This window comes from Dermacentor albipictus, chromosome 6 (assembly GCF_038994185.2).
Source record: "Dermacentor albipictus isolate Rhodes 1998 colony chromosome 6, USDA_Dalb.pri_finalv2, whole genome shotgun sequence".
Classification (NCBI taxonomy): Eukaryota; Metazoa; Arthropoda; class Arachnida; order Ixodida; family Ixodidae; genus Dermacentor; species Dermacentor albipictus.
This window is the reverse complement of record NC_091826.1, coordinates 31,198,317-31,220,116: the sequence shown is the minus strand read 5'-3', so window position 1 is coordinate 31,220,116 and position 21,800 is coordinate 31,198,317. Positions and strand designations below refer to the sequence as shown.

General features: G+C 50.4%; 1 protein-coding gene and 1 long non-coding RNA gene across 2 annotated transcripts in view; one reads left to right on the top strand and one right to left on the bottom strand.

The window, feature by feature from the left end:
* Positions 1-21,800, bottom strand: part of LOC139046810 (uncharacterized) — a 190,112-nt gene that overhangs the window by 137,062 nt on the left and 31,250 nt on the right. The window lies entirely within an intron of this gene.
* LOC139046809 (uncharacterized) lies at positions 18,819-20,185 on the top strand. Its single transcript, XM_070520723.1, has one exon. The coding sequence runs from the start codon at positions 18,842-18,844 to the stop codon at positions 20,078-20,080; it is 1,239 nt and encodes a 412-aa protein (XP_070376824.1). The 5' UTR covers positions 18,819-18,841; the 3' UTR covers positions 20,081-20,185.

Below are 21,800 nucleotides of genomic sequence, written 5' to 3'. Positions count from 1 at the left end.
GCGTATGTGAGCGTCAGCGTATGTGTGTGAGCGTGAGCGCGTGCGTGAGCGTGAGCGTGAGAGCGTGCCTGAGCGTGCGTGCGTGAGCGTGTTACGGTCAAGCTGTCAAGGGGACTTTAGCAGCCGTTTCCGTAGGACAGGGTTTGAGCTGCGCGCTTCGAATCAGCCATCAACGCAACCTGCCTTGCACTCGCAAAGCTCTGCTGAGAAACGTCATCATCATCATCATCATCTAGCTATTTTTATGTACACTGCAGGACGAAGGCCTCTCCCAGCGATCTCCAGTTACCCCTGTCCGAGCTGATTCCAACTTGCGCCTGCAATTTTCCAAATTTCATCACCCCACCTAATTTGCTGCCTTCCTTTCCTGCGCTTCCCTTCCTTTGTTATCCATTCTGCAACTCTGATGGTCCACCGGTTATCTGCCCAACACACTGCATGGCCTCCACAGCTCAATTTGTTTTCTCCTGGTGTCAACTATAGAATATCGGCTATCCCCGTTTGCTCTCTGATCCACATCGCTCTCCCCCTGTCTCTTAACGGTACGTCTAACAGTTGTATTTCCATCGTTCTTTGCGCGGTCCTTAATTTATTCTCGAGCGTTTTTGTCAACCTCCAAGTTTAATAATAATAATATTTGAGGTTTTACGTGCCAAAACCACTTTCTGATTATGAGGCACGCCGTAGTGGAGGGCTCCGGAAATTTCGACCACCTAGGGTTCTTTAACGTGCACCTAAATCTAAGCACACGGGTGTTTTCGCATTTCGCCCCCATCGAAATGCGGCCGCCGTGGCCGGGATTCGATACCGCGACCTCGTGCTCAGCAGCCCAACACCATAGCCACTGGGCAACCACGGCGGGTAACCTCCAAGTTTCTGCCCCATGTGTTATCACGGGTAGAACGCAATGATTCTGCGTTTTTCTTTTGAGCATCAGTGGTAAGCTCCCAGTCAGTATTTAGTAATGCCTGCGGCAAACTTACTCCTGCACAGACTGTAGAGGCTGACTGGCGATGATGAATTCTTGTTCACTTCCCAGGCTATTGAACATTATCCTTGTCTTCTTCGCATTAATCAACCCTAGCCTTACACTTTCTCGGTTAAAGTTCTGAATGATTTGTTGCAATTCATCCCCAGTTATCTTGAAGAAAACAATGTCATCTTGAAACCGAAGGTTTTTTAGATATTTGCCGTTCAGATATTTGCCCAGTCTAACAGCTTGAATACTTCTTCTAAGCATGTATTTAATAGCATTGGAGAGATTGTGTCTCTTTGCCTGGTCACTTTTTTGATAGGTAACTCTACTTTTCTGGTGGAGAAACAAGGTAGCTGTGGAATCTTTGTAGGCATTTCCCAAGATATTTGTAGATAATGCCAAGATAAGAGCGGTGGCGTAGACCAGAGGTAGAACACCAGGCTTCTAAGCTGAAGGTCGTAAGTTCGAATCCTCGTCCAGTCTACTACACTTCATTTTTCAGTCTTGGACTGGCACCTGACACCAGCAAAAAAAAAAAAAAGATATGCTGACAGCCAGTGGGACTATTGTAAGTCCAGGTGTAACCATATTAGGACTGCCCACTAAGCCTCAAAAAAGGGCGTTTCCTCATCAAAACAGGTACTGGCTTCCCTGGTGCAGTATTCGGCCACTACCTCCCTCATGGTTCCTGCAATTAACCCATGGCCCTCAGTCCCCAGCGGCTGCGGAACAACTGACCAAGGCGGTGGTTAGACCGGTGACACTGCAGAGGGTGCCAAGAATCTCTGGATCCGGACAATCCACCAGTGAAAACAACTTGTCGAACCCTGTTGAATGAGGCTAGCTTAGCAGGCCTCTCTGAGGAACTATCAGGCGATATTTAGTGAGGCTAGAAGACCTGGTTAGGCTTATACAATGCTGACTAACGGCCACGTACCGTAGTACAGAGGTATATCAGATAAAAGAAAATATGGGGTATGGTTTCTAATCAATAAAGACATAGCAGGCAACACTGATGAATTCTACAGCATTGATGAGATGGCAGCAGTCGTCACAACAAAGTTAAATCGGAGACATTACACCAAAGGAAGCACACAAGCCTAAGCTCCGATTTCACTCTGAAACACGTATTTAGCGATTATTATAAAGTAATGGTTACCTTGCGTATGCTCGACAGGAATAGGCAACCTAATTGCGCAGATTTTTTAGCCAGTAATCCTTAATTGTTTTCTTGCTCATGTGACATTTTGCCGGCTTCACACAAGCTAGGAGTTTGTACAGCTCCGCGGGAAGCAGCCCTGTGAACGTGACTTCGGAGATGAATCATCACTAAGAACAGCCAGCAAACAATCTTCATGATTCCTACAAAATATGTGATAAAGCTTGTTAACATAGCATCGCTGTCTTTCATGTATCAGTTTTTGAGATTGGCTGATATACAGGCTAACTATTTTCTTTCTTGTCGCTGACCTTAGTCACCCTATTCAACAATCGAAAAACGTTGCATACATTACAAAACAATCATGATTTCTGATAAAGGGAAAGTCAGACATCCTCCCGTTAGTAGCAATTGCTACAAAGGAAACCCATACGGGTCCCTCGAAAGAAAAGCCTCAGAGTTGCAGAAAAATTCGTCCTGCTCCGGAACTCGAACCCGGGACCACCGCCTTTCCGGGCCAGCCGCTCTACCATCTGAGCTAACCAGGCGGCTAACAGATGGCAGGGCGAAGTCGAATTCGTCGACAACACGAAGCAAAGGCAAGAGTTTGACGTAGTAGTTCTGCGGAAACCCGCAAGGTGGAGAGAAGTAATTGATAAAGGGAAACCGCCGCCTTCCCGGGCTGCCCCGGAAAGGCGGTGGTCCCGGGTTTGAGTCCCGGACCAGGACGAATTTTTCTTCAACTCTGAGGCTTTTCTTTCGAGGAACCCGTATGGATTTCGTTTCTAGCAATTGCTACGAACGGTTGGATGTCCGATTTTCCCTTTATAAATTACTTCTCTCCGCCTTGCGGATTTCCGCAGAACTACTACGTCAATCATGATTTCCGTTTAGAAAAAGCTTATCGGTTCTGCCAGAGCCGATTACGTTAGCGTTCCGTAACATTAGCGTATCCTGGTGGGATATATATGCCAGCTCAGCCAATCAGCACTTCAGGAGACCGTCGAAATGGGGGTGCCCACTGGGTGGACACGCCCATTCCTCTAATTCCTCTAATCAATCAGAAACGGTAGGAAGGCGGAATCCGACAACATGGAGCACGGGCAATGTGGAACGCCCGGATGGCTGCGCCACGACACTCGGCAAATCCGCAACCGTGCAACGTTACGCGGCCTGAATAAACGCGACCGACTCAGCGACCGAAATAAAAAGACGCCCCTTATAGACCCGTTCCCGGATAACCGCAAAACAACAAAAGAACTAGATGTCATAAATATTGCAAAGAACGCTATTCACGGGAGTGTTAAAGCGTATTTGCATCCGTTCTGTGTTTCGTTATTTTCATGAGGTAATTTATTCCTCTTTTTTTGTACCCAACTGGACCAAAAACCAGTCCTTCTGTACCACCGAGCTATAGGCTGTCCTGCCGCCGGCCCAGTCGGAGCTCTCGTCTTTCTTAGACCTACCTATATAGCTTCCCGAGACACGTCCTTCTCGACCACTGTTCATTCAATCACTACAAAAGCGGCTCGTCGATCGCCCTCGCATACGCCTCCCATATCTCGGCTGCGTGACTCATCGAAGCTGGAAAGAAAAAAAAAAAGAAGACCACTGTACATCGATGACGTTTTACGCGCTGCCCCCATTATTCCCGCGGACACTTCCAGCTGCTTACAGCGCCACGCCGTGTTGCAGCTCGTGACCCACGCTTATATTACGCTACGCGTGGACGCACCGTCCGAGCCACATCAGCTGAGACGCGCGCGTCCGGCGAGGGAAAGGCGTCCCTCGCCTTCCTGGTGGCCGCGTATCCTTCACCGCGACAACGCCTCTTCCGGCTAATACGCGCTGGCCCCCATACCGCGAGTCAAGAACTCAGCCACGCGCTCGTGCGAGCGTTCCTACGACCCGGCTCGGGGAATAAAGAGTTGCGGCGCGGTAGCAACAGGCCTTGCAGGAAGCGGGCTCCGATCGCCGCGTCGACCCGCCCTAATCGACGAGGGGAGCCGATGCGGCTACCTGCGGGGAGGCTGCCCCGGTCCGGCGAGGAAGAGGAAGAAGAACAACGAAGGAAAGGAATCTGGAGCAGGCGGTGGGGCCAGGCGCGCACAGAAGGCCCCCGGAGAGCCACGCCGAGGCACCCCCCCCCCCTCCGCCCCCCACCCAACCGTCGCTGCTGTGCACCGCCGACTGCGGTTGCTGCTGTGTGCCGCGCCTTCGCTCGAAGGGCGATCGAGTTTGCGTACAGGATGGCTGCGGGCGTGCAATTGGAGATGTGGCGTACGGCAATGTCGTAAGCGCGCATGCGCGCGAGCGCTCACGTGAATGCGAGTGACCGCATAGCGCACGCGCGCCGACAGACGCGCGCACACACGGTTACACACGTACAGACACAAATGTGCGCGTTCGTATGCAGACGTACGAAGACGCATTTGCACGTTCGCCTGTACGGAGAAAAACCCCTGACCCGCGCGCACACACCCGGCTTACAGGAACGCACGTGCAGACACACGAAACACGCGTCCACAGCGTAGCACGTACGCGCAGACAGCATGCACACACGGGCATACAGACTTATGCGCACATACGCGCACCTCACAAACAGAAGCGAACGTGCGCGTGCGCACACCCGCTTACACGCCACGCGCATACAGACACAAACGTAACACTTACACACTACAAGCGCACACCACACATGTGCACACATACAGTCGGACGTACACGCAGCCGGACATAGAAAAGGAATGCGTACACGTACAAACGTACCCACAGACATACGCATACACAGACGTACTCACACGTCACCCAAACACAAATGCACTCGCAGTATACATACGTGTGCGTGCAGGCCTACGCACACACAACTGGTGGTCGCACAAGCACGTACACATGTACACGAACGCGCACACACACAAAAGCACGCACATACACACACGCACGCAGGTAGGCAGCATACGCGCATGCCAAACAAAAACAAAAAAACAAGAAAAACACAAGGTGTGCGTACACCCGAGCCAGCCCTTCTTCCTTTCCCAGGTGTACACGCCCCGCCTATATCGTTCGGTGCGTAGCCCAGCCAGCTGACCCGGTCCCGAGGCCTGGGCGAGCCGCTGCCGCCGCGTCGTCGAGCGGCGATAGCGGAAGGCGATGCCGCGAGTAACGACGACTCTCCGGCGGGCAAGGTGGTGGTGGCCACCGTTCTGGGCCGTTCCGTCGCTGCACTTTGTGTAACGGGTCGGAGACACGCGCTCCCTTTCTGCCCTTGGCCCGCGCAGCCGGCGGGAAGTCTGGCGTTCCCATTCGCGGCGTGCGAAGGACTGCGCGGACTCGGTGGGACGGGGAAGACGCGGCCAGCGCGAACGCGTCGTGTCCGCTCGTAGGGGTCTCTATAAAGCCCGCCGACCTCTTGAGGGGAGTAACGCGTTACGTTATAAGCGGCTCCTTGGATTTACCGGACTTTCTACGGGTTGTAGCCGTCGTTCAGTATGTGCCGCTTGGCGTGTGCCTATTCTTGCCTAGTCATCGTTCACGAATGGGTACACGGAATAGGTACGCGGAATGGGTACACGGAATGGGTACACGGAATGGGTACACGGAATGGGTACGCGCGCCACTTTGACACGAAAATCTGCTTATACGCGTCTGCCAGTGTGACGAGCGATACATAACAAGTTGCGACCTTTGAGGTGCCAAACATAGGCATTGCATTGAAATTCTGTGCGTTGCAAGGGATGACAGTGACCACTATTCGTAAGCATCGCCGTTAGTGGTGTAGCATTTGATTTAGCCGCTTCACTCAAGCTTCGCTTCACATAGAGTTCAACAATTGCGTTGTTCGATTTGCATAATTTCTTTATCAGTAACAACAGCATGAAGCCGAGAGGCAAGAGAAAGAGAGAGGGAGACAATCTTTAATGAACTCCAGGTGCTTGGTGATAATCATGGTATACACAGCAATCACATCAACTTGCAAACCACACATGCACCCAGACATCGAAGCCAAGGAAAGCGCATACGGAGAAATAATGTGAAAGATGGAGAACGCAACAAGCCAATATACACCCTAAAAGAAATACCTTTCGGTATGTTTTTGCCCTTAAACCAAGATCATAATTCATCTTGCAGGCATCAGAGTTGCAGCATGGCTGGCCAAGAGAAGGCAAGCGCAGTTGAGGAAGGCAGTGGGAATTAGGTTGCGTGATGAAATGAGAAAATTTTGGAATAGGATGAAGTCAGCTGGGGCAGGCAAGGGTCATTTGGAGACCCCTGAGAAAGGCCCTTCATTCTGCAGTGGACATAAATGCAATGATGATGACGACGACAATGATGATTATGATGACGACCTTGCATGTACTTCGCTTTTCTTAAACGCAGCGTTCCCTGTACTTTAAGGCCGCGAACGCTACGACCGTATCAGCATGACATAGCGTTCCTGTAGAAATACCACGCACGCAAAGTGCACTGGCGTATTAAACTCCACATTCAACCCCCGCCCTCAAACCACGCCGGTATTTCTTGCCAATGTCCATTGTGTACGTGCCCTCACTACGACCTACAACGCAGCTCTCTATGGATAACTTTTAACAGATTGCACTCAAGACCGTTCTCCGAGTCAAACATACTCGGACCGGGACCACATCCATCAGTTGCACGAAAAGCGATTCGTGCGCTAGTGCCCTACTTGAAGTGCACCGGCTTAAGAGACCGTTTATAGTGTCCCTGTGCATCCTCACACCGAAACTCGGTGCTCACTCTCTTCCTGTTTTCATTTCTATTCCTCTTTCCCCGAGCTCCAGTGCAGGGTCGCAAACCGGGTGCTCATCTGGTTGACCTCCCTGCCTCTCCTTTCCTCGCTGTCTACCTTTCTCTTGTGATAATTGCACCGAAAAAAATCGTACAGTGCCAAATTTCAGCCCACAGTGAGACCTAGCTGCTCCCCCCACGATTATTGTTTGGCGACAAGACGTGCTCCAAAGTGTATTGAATTCTTTTATAGTGCACATTCGAGTTTGCAACCGCTTGCGCGGCGTAAGAGACACTCGGCGCCACGTGCATGTTTTTTCCCGTTTCTTTCGCCCGCGCTGCTGGTCGCGCCGCCTATTACTCCCGTCGATAAACGTCGATCTGTCGCTCTAGAAATTTCACCAACGTTTCAATGTCCGCTAACACATACAAAAGCACTCCAAGACCCTATGCGGGACCGTGCAAAAAAAGAAAAACGAGATGAAGGCATTCCTCGTTCTTTTTTTTTTCCGCCGCGTTAACCTATCGTGGGCCACCGCAGGGGTGTCCCTGCCCAATCCTTGGACCAGAAATGGCGGCTGCTCCGGAGTGTTGCGACGTCACGACGCCCCCGAGAGGGAGAGAGAGGGCGAGTGGGCGGGCCGACAGTTCGCCGCGACCTCGCTCCACAGGCGCAGTGACCGATCAAGCGTGGATTGCGACGTCGCCGCGCACGGCTTCCGGGCGCGTTCTGAATGAGCGGCCGTGATCGTGGTTCGACGGCGCACTAGGTCGCCACCCGGTCAGTGCATGCATGCCCACGCGGTGAGGAAAGAGCAACGACGGAGTATAGGCCTTTGTTTTTGTTTTGTTTTCTTCTGGCGCATGAAGGTCAACGTGCCAGAGCGTCACGGACGCACACTGACACACACGGACAATGCTTTCGCTTTCCGCCGTCCCGCACAGCCTTCGCCTGTCAGTGGCTAGTTCCGGATTCCGTTGGCCAAGACGCCTTGAAGAAGGCGAGTCCGAAGAGGCGGCGCTGAGTCTGGATGTCGGCTGAGCTCGTTCATTGCGTTGTTCGACTGCGGCGTGGCTATTCGTTACAGGTAGACACGTTTCAAAGATGGCTATCAAGATAGGGTCGCAAAATTAACATGCATACTCACCGACGTATGGGCAATACGGGCGCCTGTTCTCTGCATTTACATGTGTATGCGTGTCTCTACTTCTACGTGCACGTGTGTTTCACTGTGCCCCTCTTCTCTTAGCTACGTTTCACCGCTTAACTCAACAAGAAGTATTGCTCTGCAGGAACGCTAGACAGCAATCATCAAATCAGTTTAGGTGTTCCCAAATTCATTCAAACTCTTCTTTCGTTGATTTGGTCACAAGAGGTAGATTATACAACAAGCGACCATATGAAGGCTCAATCTTTTTGAAAACACTAAGTTTTTTTGTCTAATTTAAGCACCTTGTATGGTTCGACGGCGTTATCACACGTTAAACTGAAGAGGGCAGTAATTGGAGAAGGTAAATACAGCAAGGAGGAAGAGAGAAGCAAAGCGTGTGTAGAAGGAAGCGCAGGTCCGGAGAGCAGGCGTCGGGAGAGGGATGAAGGGTCACCCGTTGGCTTGCAGTATTTCAAATTTTAAAAAATATTATGGTTGCCAATAAGCCAATATGTCTACATAATACGTTACAGTTATGTTGTTGTGTTGTTGCTGGTGTCGTTCCTTGAGATCCGAAGTGAACTCAGTTGGCTAGTATAGAAATGGGCACGAACTCTTCGATAATCTGCTGTGAGGTTTAGGCAAAATGTGCCCTGTAACTTGGGTTGTCCTCGTCGGCAGCGAGCTGAGCTTGTTGTTCGCAATGAGTCACAAGAAAAACGGACAGCTACAAAAACAGTAGCAAAGCGTGCGAATTCGTACTGGTCATTTTTTTTAATGGACGCGTAACACGAATGGACAAGGCAAAGAAGAAACAAAGGACTTGCGTCCCGGTATTAATGCGAAAGCATTATGTGGCTCATGAGGCGGAAAATCTGGCGTAGCTGTCGGCGTTGGCGTGACCAACGACGATCCAAAAGGTCATCGAACCTCCGACCTTTGGTGGGAGTCGTATCCACGCCCCTTGGTGTTAAATAATGCTAAGTTAATTAACGTACGGATAATCAAGGCCTCGAACCCACGATATTGATGTAAATAATCCCAAGTTAATTAAGGCACAGCAACTTAAGGTAGAGTTAATCAAGACACTCCACCATACGACCTTCGTTGGGAGTCGAACTCTCGACCTTTTGTGGGAGGCGAACCCACGACAATTGCGTTGTGGCACAATGTCTAAGCATCGCGCGGCGGTCGCAATGCTTTCGCTTTCATCCACGTAGGGATAACTATTATTGCCCCTTGAATTTTCCCCTTCGCATTGTCCCTCATTCTATATGCGCTTTATCCAACTAGCTACGTCAAAAATTGGGCTTGATGGTTTTGCGTGATTCAAGACGTAGCAGTCCGACCTTGAACGAGTGCATACACCGAAGAGCAGGCAAGGACGGGCACTTGACCTCGCCTGCTCTTCGACGTGTGCCCAACGAACGACTCTAGCACACTGACGAGTGCTAACTGTTATCCTCTGGTGTGAATAGCAGTGATTGCGTACATGCGCCCTTTATATTCATCATCTTTCCACGTGCCCGTACCCGTAGCCTAGGCTAGCAAACCGGATTTTTCTTCTGGTTGAGTCTTCAATGCCTGTCCTGTCTTTCCCTTATACATCTATCCTCGTCCAATGTCGCACTGCTTGTCCTACTCTGCTCTTGGGTGATTGACCCCGTCCAAAGCCGCGCTGTTTACATTCCGAAGCGGCTACCGTAGTAAAGAAGACGAGCTTCGCTTGTGGGTCTCCAACTCCGGTGGGTTACCAGGGCAGCCCCAGACTCCGGGCAAACGTCGCCGTCCTATCGCAGCGGAATCTCCGTTGCGGACTCGGTCGGCGAGCAATGCTTCCAGCACTCAACGCGCTCTGCGATCTACTGCGCACGCGCACGCGCGAGACCGGTCTTGCACGAGCGGCCGGCATCTCGAGCAGGGCCACTCGGGTGCGATAATGCGCGCAAAGCCGGCGAACCGCGTGCGTATGCCAATAAATCCCCCTCAAAAGGCGGCTGCGGCCAAGCCTTCCGCAGCCAAGCCGATCGGGCGATAAGCCGTCCACTGCAGCCATCGCAAGGCGATCATCCCGTTTTACTGCAGTCGAAGTGCGCGCGCGCGCGTTCCCACGTGCGACGCAAGCTCGAGACGCGTTGTAGGAGGCAGCACAGGCGCATCGCGCATCGACGCGCGTTTGCCGCTCTACTTCTCGTCGTCTGTATTTGTTTATCTATTCCGTTCGCGTTTTCTTTCGTTCGTTTCTTTTGTTCCCACGCCCAACCATTCCTTCTTTCTCGCCCCTTCTTTCTTGCTTGCTTCAATTCTTTCTTTCTCGCTGTCTCTTTCGCTTCCCACGCCTACAATGACCTGAGAAGCCCGTCTTCCGCGACCAGACGAAATGCATGGGAGGTGGCTCGGAGGCGAGTGTGGCATATGTATTTATATACACGGACAGGGTGAGTTCGCGTGCGTCGTCTGCTCTTTCGTCTGTTGTCGTGCGCCCCCTACTCCACCTCCTCCCCCCTCCCCACACACACACCCTCCTCGCGCCGTTATAAACTGAAACTGGTTCACCCCCACCGAGATTCAAATCCACTGCGTTTCGAAAATGCGTGCAGCGATGTAAAGTCTATACACCGCCTCATCAATTGGCAACTCCAGAATCTGCCATTTGGGATGGCAACACGGTTTAAATAATTAAAGATGACTACGACATCCAGGTTAACGGCGGCTCTTTCGCTTGGTGCTGTGGTCACGTTTATCTTTTGTGGCGTCGAATCGAGGTGTTCCGTGGAAGCCGAAATAATCCCTGCTGCCTATGACTTTAATTTGATCGCGGTCTCAAGGATTTGAGCGACGAAATCGCGGATATAGTTGCGCTGTGTGTCTAAACGTCCGGCCTTCACAGCGAGCCATCTCAGATTTTTTTTTTTCTTTTAAAGACAAAGACCCTTTCAAATGAGCCGGAGGTTTAAAAAGAAGGATATGTTTTGTTCTTTTACCTCCTGCATGCGCCGAAAGTAATTGCAGAGCCGAAAACACGTCATGGCCGCCACATTTTAGACGACCCATTTCGCGAACGCTAGGTGCCGCATCAACCAAGCGTAAGAGGACCAGGTGGAGGGCATCCCCAAGTATCAGCCTCTGCTGCGTCTTTTCGTGACCGTCCCCATATATTTCGCACTTCAAGGAAGCGGACAGGAAAGAAACCCACCAAGAAAGAAGCCCTCTAAAATAGGTGTCCGCCAAACATGGTGATCGTGACGTATTTCCGGCTTCGAAATCCATTCGGCGCATGCAGTCTGCAAACAGATAGCCTTTGAGATCTGCGTCTGTTACTCAGGGGCAACCGTCACTGTTACGTGGATTTGGACGGCCCCCATCACGAAGTCTCGAGCCAAGGCGGATTGAGCCCCGTAATCAGCTCTGTCGTGTTACCGCAACGGGGCGAGCGTACTTCACTGCGCGGCTTGCCTGGACCACGTGACTATGCGGAAAACACGCCGAGAATCGTATTTCGACCTGCTGACAGACACTTCGCATATATGGGAAATAAAAGGGGGACGCTCAGCATACATGGAATGCAACAGACGCTCGGTGCGAAGTGTATTCGAAAGGCGCTTGGGCATAAACCCTCTGTGTTTAGGAGCTCCTGTAACTAAGAAAGTAATACGGCTTCGGGTTCATGCTGCTGTTTAACGTCCCTACGTCTCGTCTTGTTTACCATCGTCTTGTTTACCATCGCATCATGCACTAACCCTCAAATCATACCGGGATAAACTAAATGACCATTTTTCATGAGTGCAAAAAGGTTCCTGTCATATTCAATTCGGCACTCTGAACAGCTGATTATTTTTTATTTTTACTTGTTTTCCGTGTGATGCCTTTTTCACTGTATTTTCCTCGTGTATTAATTGAGTGTTTCATATATATATCTATATTTTTTTCTCGTGTTTCAATCCCGTGAATTTTTCTTTGCATTGTATACGCGTGACAAGAACATTTAACTGTTAGATACTCCTTTTTTTGTTATTGTTCTCCTTTGTCAATTTATTCTTTCTCTTTGACCTTGCTTTTGCTCCCCCCTTATGTAATGCCTTCGGGCCTATAAGGGAAAAAATAAATGAAATGAAATGAAAGCGTTTTGAAGCTACAGTATCTTTGCCTACGAGTTCAAATGCAGTGGCAACAATAGCCTCTGATCGCCAACGATACACGACATCGACTGAACGAAAGCTTCACGCGAGGATTATAAGCGGCAGTTTTTCTTGGGGTTCTTCTTTTTTTTCTATTATAGGGAATATTTAGAAATCGCCTGTGGCAGGTAGCACAAGTCTAATCGTTGAACTGGATTACTCGAAGAGGCAGGCATTACTTGCGAGATACGTTGACGTTCCAGCAACTTATATACTTGAATGTATAGAACAGCATTTTCTTAGAAAAAGTAAGTGGGAACCCAGTGCACGTTTACCACAAGTTTGACGGCGCACGCATCTCGAAACCGGTGCCAGCCTCAGGATTCATTCCGAGCCTACATGTGCCTGGCAAATTCAACGGCTACAATTCATAAATTAGAATATGTGCATAATTTAATTAGTAAAACGTACTCATTTGCGCCACTTTGTTAATTAGTCCATGACGCATTGTGATTTCTTCTTGGAAGTAGCGTTCGCCTCTTCGATTAACCTAGTTCATGGATTCTAATTGTGCTATCTGCAATAGGCGAAATCCTGTGTAGCCTCAAAAAAGAAATTGAGAGATAAGAACACCCTGCATAGTAGTGCGAGATTGATGAGCCCTCCTCTGTTCAATGAAACATGCAGCCGGCTCTCTTTTTTTATTTGCTGACACGAACCCCACAACGTTCGCTACAATACACAGGGAATTAATTTGCAGTATAGTGAAAGCGCAATGGAGCATGTCCTGAATATGGCTCTCTTGGCACCAGGGGTCGCGTAAAGCGCAGATATATTGAAGACTGCGTGTATTGCAAGGAACTAGTGGTATTCAAATGGACACTGAAGAAAAATATTCCACCGAGTGCGATGGATGCATTATTCTCTGTAAGTGTATACATGATCCTTATCTCAGTGCCAATATGCGACTTTCCTGCGTTGGAAATCGCCATCGAAGTTTACACGCTGCACCTCGATTTGAACCACGTGCCATAACGAATGAGTTCACGTGATCACCACGTGACTTCCCTCTCCGGCGCTCTCTGTTAATCATCCAGTGCTGATGTCACATGAGGTATAGTATAGTTAAAACTAGGGTTGCACCACTACAATCTTCAATTGGCATCATTTTCTCGCTTACAAAAGCTTTGTTCTCGCTACGATTGACGAAAACGTGATTTTATTAAGTTTTCTATCGAGGTCAACTTAGTATTTCCTCTTAGCATCCCTTAATTATTAGAGACTGATGAAATAGCACCAGGGCCCTGCATGGAAAACACGGCGAAGCCGGTAGATGGAATTCAACGCGATGAGCAAAACGAGAACAAGGTAGAAGCAGGAGCCAATGTCTCGACAAGCGGACTTGTCTTTTTCGAGGCAAGCCCTGCGTGTTAGTCAAGTTGAACGGGCAATGTGAAGTAGGGCTAAGTTCAGTCGAGTGCAGTGGATCTGCAAGAATTGATTTGTATTCATTACTGGAGAAAAAAATGTTACTGTCCTCCTTTTTTTACATTTATGTTCTTGAGCCATCTGTCTTCATAGCTGCTCTCAGAAACTTCAACAAATTCCAAAGTTGGCCGGTTTGAATTTCACGCCAAAGTCGGAGCAGAGCAGGTACGTTGGTATAACGTCAAGGATATGTTGAAGTATTCCTCATGTCCGGACCCGTTTTCACTTTTCAAAAAAATCGTGCTTTCAATAGGTGGAGCCTTCTGTTGGAGCCTTCTGTGCAGGTGTGAAGTATGCAGCGGAGCAGACGACGCAGCAAACGGACGTTAGTAGCCATCGAAACCCCGATTACGCGCGCCTGCTGTGTCTACGCAACGCGGGATGTGTTTACGCCTCGGAAGCCGAACATATATACCTACAGTTCGGTTGCTCTCGTATACATAGTATGCACGTACGTCGTTCAACGATACTCCGCGACTTCCTTCTTACAGCAGCGCCATCTTGTGGAACCTATAGGCCTATGCGCGCCCCTGTTGACTAAAGCCCCTCCATCCGCGCGCCACCGCCGCTCTCTTAAGTACCGCCAACCGCCTTTTCCCCTCACACCAAATCCGGTTACGGCATTTCCGCTTCCGGCGTTTCCGGTTCCGGCATGTCCGGTTTTAAGATTTCCGGTGCCGGCGTTTACGCTTCCCGGAGTTGCGCTTCGAGAATTTCCACTGTGATTGCAGACGATGGTGAGACGCCCGTGCTTAGCAACCGGTACTAATTTGAGTAGCTCGCTCTAGCCATTCCACCAAGCGTCATTCGTGTGCATCTACGTGCTTGTTTGCGTACGCTGCGCCCGCACGCTTTGCCTGTCGTCCCCTTTCTCTGACAAAGTGCGGAGAGCCATGGGCTGGGGCACAACACATGAACATAATTCGCCGTACACATCTGCTCGCGTCACAACACTAACACAATTCGCCGTACATCTTTGCACGCGTTACAACACGCGCGCACGCACCAATTCACTGCACAACTCCGCGCATATCGCACAAGAAAAGCACACTTGCTTTCACCATGTCACTGAATGCCTTCCACGCAAATTTGAACTTGTTATATTTCATAGCTTCACGTCATTGCAGTTCTTCACGCAGTGCACGCACTTGGGACGTTCGTTACCTTCGATCTGCCGTACGAGACAAGTTCAACGTCAGAATCAACAGCATAAACTCTATGCGTCTGCCGTACAAATTGGCGTCGCGAACTCCTTCACTTAAGTCCCTCCATACGTGCTGGCTGAAGGGGATGTATGCTTCAAAACAAGAAGAATTCAAAGGGGACAAGCTGTTGTATGCCGCTGAAGTAGTAGTTTGCGGTCGCTGTTTTCCAAATGCACGAAAAACGGGAGCGGTCTCCAAGCACCCAGGCACTGCATTCCACTGTACGTTGTCTCTCAAGGCACAACCCGTCGCAGGTTGACGCGAAGCAGCGAACACAACCAGATCGCCGATTACAATAGGCGGTGGTTCTTGGATGGAATCGCATTAACAGTTTCAACCGCAGCTGGTGTAATTAAAGCCTCTCCGTAGACGCGAAAGTAAACAACGCTAAAAACATAGCGTCACTTCTACTCGGAACAGGAAGCTGAAGCTACGTAAGTTCCGCTTGACGCCGGAAGCTGAGGGGGTGAGTGGGAGAGGAGCGTGGTGGAGGAGGGTAGGTTGGCGGTACTTAGCTTGGTCGGCGGTGGCGCGTGGATGTAGGGGCTTTACTGTTGACAAGGTACCCCAAGATGGCGGAAGCGGACGACAGCAGCGGATGTGACGTCACGTGCATACTATGTATAGGCGTACGAAGCCCAACACCTGGACCGCGTCTGCACCTCGGCATTCGTTTCCGACACAGTGTCGCACTGCCCCTGCACCGCTGAAGTTGAGCTGCACAATTTCCGAACTTCTCGGGTCCCGCTGTGAACTGGTTCACAGGGGTGTGCAGGCGAATCGAACGGACATATTGCCCATAGTCGCGTTGCAGACGGTGCTCAAACCTCATGAGGTCACGAGGAGCGATAGCATGGAAACTGCGATTCTGTTGATTTTAATTGTCTTTTCTAGCTTTTGAAGAATATCGGAAGACTGCCGTTCACGTGCGCCATCTTTCGTACGTGCAAGTGTTTCAGACGAGTCTAAGCCTACCACGAAAGGACGAAGCACATGACTACGTTGCGCGTGAAGTGATCGGGCATTCGTAACCGCAAGAGCTTGTTTGCCATGTCACTCTTACAATAAATTTACCAAGTCGAACTAAGCGAGTTCACTTATCGATGAGCAGCCGCTTGGCAGACGACGCTGTATACACCCGGCGGTGTGCTTGTATTTGGAGTGGTATTCGCGGTCAGTCACTTTCGGGGACCTAAACTTGCGAGATTTCGCGTGACTTGGCGCTAGACACGAGGACATCTACGGGCATCAGCGTGATCAACAGAGAATACATGAGCCCGTGGCCGACAGTATCTCATGTGCTGTCTGCAGACCGTCTGCTGACATGGGCTGCAGGAACCAGACGACGATAACGAAGCGTTTGCCAACGGTTCAGTCCTTTAGCTGCTTCACTGTCGTCTGTTCGTACTCAGGGATATGAAGCCCAGGGCAAGCGCAATGATTTGTGCCTTTGTCTGTGTCATCAACGTCTGCTCTCGCTAAGGTTACGAAGCCGGGGCCACTCGCAAAAAGCAGCTGTATATAGCGTGCGTCGTAATACGAACGCGGCTCGGAAAACAGGTGACTAGTTTCTCTCGTGGCGCAAAGCGTCGTGTGACTGAGCTCTGTGCAGCCGTCCGGTGCATTGCGCTGCACTGCACGGAACTAGTGAAATCACTGCGGGCCAGTCAACTACGCGCACGCGAAGCGACAGGAGCGGTCCGAGCGTCTCAAAACCGCGCCAGCGAGCGGCCGTCAACTATAGAGCGCTGCTCCAATGACCTGCATTGCGAAAAACGGACACCGCCTTCGCTGTGCATCCCACCCTGCTGGAAGCATGCGTGGGTATCGCCCGTCGTTGCAGCTTTAATCTTTCTTTGTTTCTTTATTCATTCTAGCGCAGGGAAAGTAACAAATCTTCGACTCAAGGAAAAGAAGGAGCATACGAGGAGGAGTGCGACGATCTAAAGCGAAGCGTTGGGCTGTCGACGACCGAGAGGAACCCCCTGCTGGAAGAGCACTGCCCGGACACCGCCCGGCTATCGCCGCCGTGGGAGGCGACTAATCAGAGTAGGTGACGCCGATGACGTCAGCAGCGACGAGGACGCTGCCCGTAGCAACAGCGCGTCGACGGGCGGCGTGTCTTGTGTGCACGGCGTTGGTGCGTCTGTGCGTGCGTACGCGCGCACGTGAGCGCATCCGTGCGTGCGCGAGGTGGTCGTTTGTTTCTGGCTGCTTTCATATCGCAGCGGAGCTATCTTCAGGTGGGTGACCCCGAAAAAACGCCCAGGAACACTAAATGTGGGAAGGGCGTCATGGTTTCTAAGATGGTGCACGGAGGGGTGTGTTGATGAGAATGACCTCGTCTTGAATGTGCGTGCGTGCGTGCGTGCGTGCGTGCGTGCGTGCGTGCGTGCGTGCGTGCGTGCGTGTGTGTGTGTGTGTGTGTGTGTGTGCGTGCGTGCGTGCGTAACGCGTTTGCACGTGCGGGTGAAAGGGTGGGGTGGATCTCGGGCCTTCATCCATTGTTTCGCTCGTAGCAATACACGTCCCACACTGCAGGCTGCCTGACAGTTATTCAGTGCGGATTTGCGTGAAAGTTTTACCGAGACGTAAACGACAAACAAGAACAGGCCCAGCTCCTTCTTCCGCATTCAAGTATACAATGCGCGCTGCATAAAGAAAACTTGATAAGTGGTTACACGCACTAAGAACACCAGGACTGACGGCATCTCTTTTTGTTGGAGTAACGTTCTTTTAAAGCTGGAATCCTCTTTTTTTTTAAGGAAGCACAGTCGTACCTACCGTAGCAGTGCGCCTACTCGATTCCTTCCAAGCGGACGCGCCTTGCTACTCGCCGGGCCACATGAATTGTGTTCTGTTGTGGCCACATGTGTTCTGTTGGCCACATCCTGTTCGTAAATTTCAACGTGTACCGTGAAGTGATCAGTCCCAATCCCATTTAGAGAAACTTTATTAATTAGCCAATTGTGCATTTCGATTTCTCCTGCAAGTAATGTGCGTCTGTTTGAGTAATCCGGATCAAGGACTAGAATTGCGCTAATCGTCACCAGGCAATTTCCTTAAAAGTTCTGTATCTTGAGAAAGCAGGCCCTAATGTCCCCTATACTTTCCCCATTTATCTGCGGTTATGAAACTATGTCCATTACTCAGACGGGACACTAATCATGAGAAGGGAACTTGCAGGGCAATGGAAATGGGTTGGTGAGAATATGGCAAGCACTACCAAATCCTGACTGCCGTTGAAAAGAAAGGTGTACGATCATTGCATCATGCCCGTGCTAATATGGGGCGGAAATTTCGAGGTTAACAAGGACGCTCGAGAACAAGTTAAGGACCGCGCAAAGAGCGATTGAAGGGCAAATGTTAGACGTACCGTAGAAGGACTTGTTGTTAGGCGAGTTGGTACATCTGAACCACGGAGTAAGACATATAGGAGGTGAAACTCCCGTCAGCGCGAGCGAGCGCGGGCGACCAGATAAAGTCACAATTGTTGCATGCGCCGACGCTACCCTATGCAGTGGCGGCACCATGCGGCGCGTCGTAGAAGCAGCAGCGGAAAAAAAAAAATGGCTGTGGCTTAGGTAAGGTTAAGCCCAGGATGCGAAGCATACTAGCCTTTATTTTAGTTGTTGAACCACTGTTTAGCCTGGTGAACTGCTGTTGCTTGGCTATATTTGGTTCGGCTAGACGAAGAAACAACTCATGCATTACTTCTTCGCCTTCAAGAGTGGAACGCGACAGCGTTCCCGTCGACCCGCCAAGGGGTGTAAGACAATGGGCTACAGGGCAGCGACTACGCGCCCCGCATTGGACGCGGTGAGCGTCGAGCAAAGCAGCGTTCGGCGCGGCAACGAAATGTGCGCCTGAGCAAGAGACGCACGCCTTAGAAACAGCGCGTTTCTAAGGCAACACCGCATTCACTAGAGGCGCTTTTGTACCGCTTTGAAGCGTTGTACTCTGCCTCCAGAGAGGAAATCCGCCAAGGTGTGCAGCATGTCATGGACTTTTGTAAAGTTTCTGGTGCTAAAGTGAATCGAGAAAAGTGCGCGGGTGCATGGCTAGGTGCCTGGGACTTAAAACCAACCACCTTCCTAGAGGTGAAGTGGAAGTCTGAAATCATCAGCTACCTCGGTGTGTGTTTTAATACTGCCAACCTACAGAATGGACAAAATACAATTCGAAGTGGTACCCTCGCGGCAAAAGTGCAACAGTGGCATGGGAGAACGGTCCCGCTTATGAACAGAGCTTTTGTGTGTAACACTGTGTTCTTTCCAGCTATATGGTACTCAGCGCAGGTGATGCCCTGTTTGCCGTCTCAGGTGAATCGAGTGCATAGATTTTGCGCAACATATATTTGGGAGTCGCGGTTTGAGCGCATGAGGCGCAGTAACTTATTCTTAAGTAAGGCAAAAGGAGGCTTAGGGCTGGTAAACGTAGAGGTAAAACTCAAAGTTCACAGGTACCTTTTTTTCAAAAACCAAACCCATCATATTATACGTCATTCTTTCAAACAATTAGGAGGGGGGTACTTAAGCGAGTGGATCGAAGGTGCCCAAGGAGTCCCACGAGCCCGCACCCTAAAATTCTACAGGGAGGTGGAGCAGGCAGCTCGCTTCTTCGAGCAGCGTTTTTCTCAAGAGTATCTAAAAAATGTAAAACGGAAGAGTCTGTACTGGAACACTATAGATATGCTATTCCCACCACCCCTATATCGGTCTCGAGTTGGAAGCCAGCTGGAGTCTGACGTTTTCAAGCGTCTACCAAAATATCCTGTAAAAACAGCGATTAAGGATTTCTTTGTTAGGTTACATGTCGAAGTTCTACCTGTAAAAACATGGCTACGTAACAAGGGTTTCTTCGTGCCGTGGTCAACGGACTGCCCTCTCTGTCCTTATCCAGAATCGTTGCAGCACGTATTTTTGTTTTGTACAAATGCAGTACTATTTTGGCACAACATACGAATTGTGTTTGACGTGCAGATATACCCAAATTGGGATAACGTTAAATATCTGACACTGGCAGATGACAAAAATAACAACAGTGCTGAAACCCTGTTATTGCTAGGTTTGTATGCAATTTGGAGATCCCGAACTGATTACGTCCTAGCACTAGAAAACGCAAAACCTGCGTGGACGCACTTTTGTGATGCTTTTGCGTATACAAGTTCGCTGCTGGGCGGCGAAGATGAGTTTAGCAAGCGATGGCAGGTGTGGCAGAAGCGCCTGCAGCAAAGATGAATACTCATATAGATGTGCAATTCGCAGTGTATGTGTGTGTGTGTGTGTGTTAGAAAAGCTGTGAAGAAAGAACGCTTCCGTGCATGGTACCTGCTATGGAAATAAAAAAAAAAGGCTCAAAAAAAAAAAAAACTCGTGGCTCAGTGGTAGCGTCTCCGTCCCACACTCCGGAGACCCTGGTTCGATTCCCACCCAGCCCGTCTTGCAAGAGTTGAGCCAAAGCCACTTCTCCTCTGTCGTGACGTCACGGTGTCACGTGATTTCATGGTCACCGCCGCGCCTGAGGAGCTGGGTTGAGCCCTCGTAATATGCTGCGCATAAAAAGCAGCGCCCGGCAGGCGGCTCGGCGGCTCCGGCAGCTCCGGCGCTCACTCCGGCGGCGCCCGCTCAAAGCAGACGACAAGCAGAGGACACGGGTGTTTGCTTCAGCGGGCACGCCGTAACCGAACTGCGTAGGTGCGCGAACTCAAGAAAACTGTTTTGTTGTGTGCCCATCAAAAAAAGCAACACGTGCGGCAAACTTCCGCTAATCTTCCTCTTATCGCCAAGCAGCTAGGGCAACTAGTTTTCGCGAGTCTTATAAAAAAGAAAAGGAACGGAAACACATGCACGGCGGCATCCTTCCTAAGCGCACCCCTGTGAGCACTAGAGCGAGAAACAAGCGGTTGCCTTTTCAGCGATTAGGAACGAGATAGCCATCAGTTTCGCAAGCGCAAAAAGCCGAAAACCACCCGCCACGGAGCAAGATAGCCTTGGCTACAACCAGAAGCTACGTATCATCTTATAGCTGTCATGGAAAACGCGTTTTATTTTTTACTGTGCTCAAATGGCTGAAGCGTAGCAGCAGTTGCTCTTCGGGCTACAAGCGGTAAAGAAGCGCGCGAGAGTGCCCTCAGTAGAAGTCAGGCGCGCGCGGCCGAACGGGAGCAACACTCGACCGGTTGCCCTGGCAACCGAAACAGCGGTAATTTCTTCCCATGCCGCCAGGTGCCGCCAGCATGAAAATATATCCGCGGGCTTGTGACCTTTTCTGGTCGCCGCAAACAGCGGAGTTTCCACTCCTATATTTCTTGCTCCGTGATCTGAACAAACCTTTAAGCTGCGCCGACTAAGGACCACCGAGACAGCATGACACAAAGACTGCGCATGCCCCTTGTGTCATGCTCTTTCTGTGCCGTTAGTCCACGCATGTTTAAATTTTCGTTTAGACGTACCGTTAAGAGACAGGAAGAGAGCGGTGTGGATCGGAGAGCAGACGGGGATAGCCGATATTCTGTAGTTGGCATGAAGAGAAAAAAACGGAACCGAGCAGGCCATGTAACGCGTAGGGTAGACAACTGCTGGGCCATTAAGAGTTACAGAATGGGCGTCCAGGGAAAGCAAGCACAGTCGATAACGGCGAGAAGTTAGGAGAGGAGATGAAATTGGGAAATTTGCAGGCGCAAGTAGGAATCTGCTAGCGCAAGATAGCGGTGATTGGGGATCGCTGGGGCCCGGGAGGCCTTCGCCGTCCTGGCAGTGGACATAAATATAGGCTGATGATGACGACGATGAAGCTACAGCATATTCCAAGTAAACGGAATACGGAAATCGTGCGTGTACCGATACTGTGAGCGAAGCGTACAATTCATCACTCTCGTCTGCATATATGACCATCGCCATTTCACATTGCGTTCTTCCTGGGGGGTTCTCTCTGTCACCTGGCCAAATAAATAAATAT

What these genes read in the sequence shown, in the direction of transcription:
- LOC139046809 (XM_070520723.1), top strand. Translation starts at nt 18,842, where the DNA reads ATGGACTTTTGTAAAGTTTCTGGTGCTAAAGTGAATCGAGAAAAGTGC.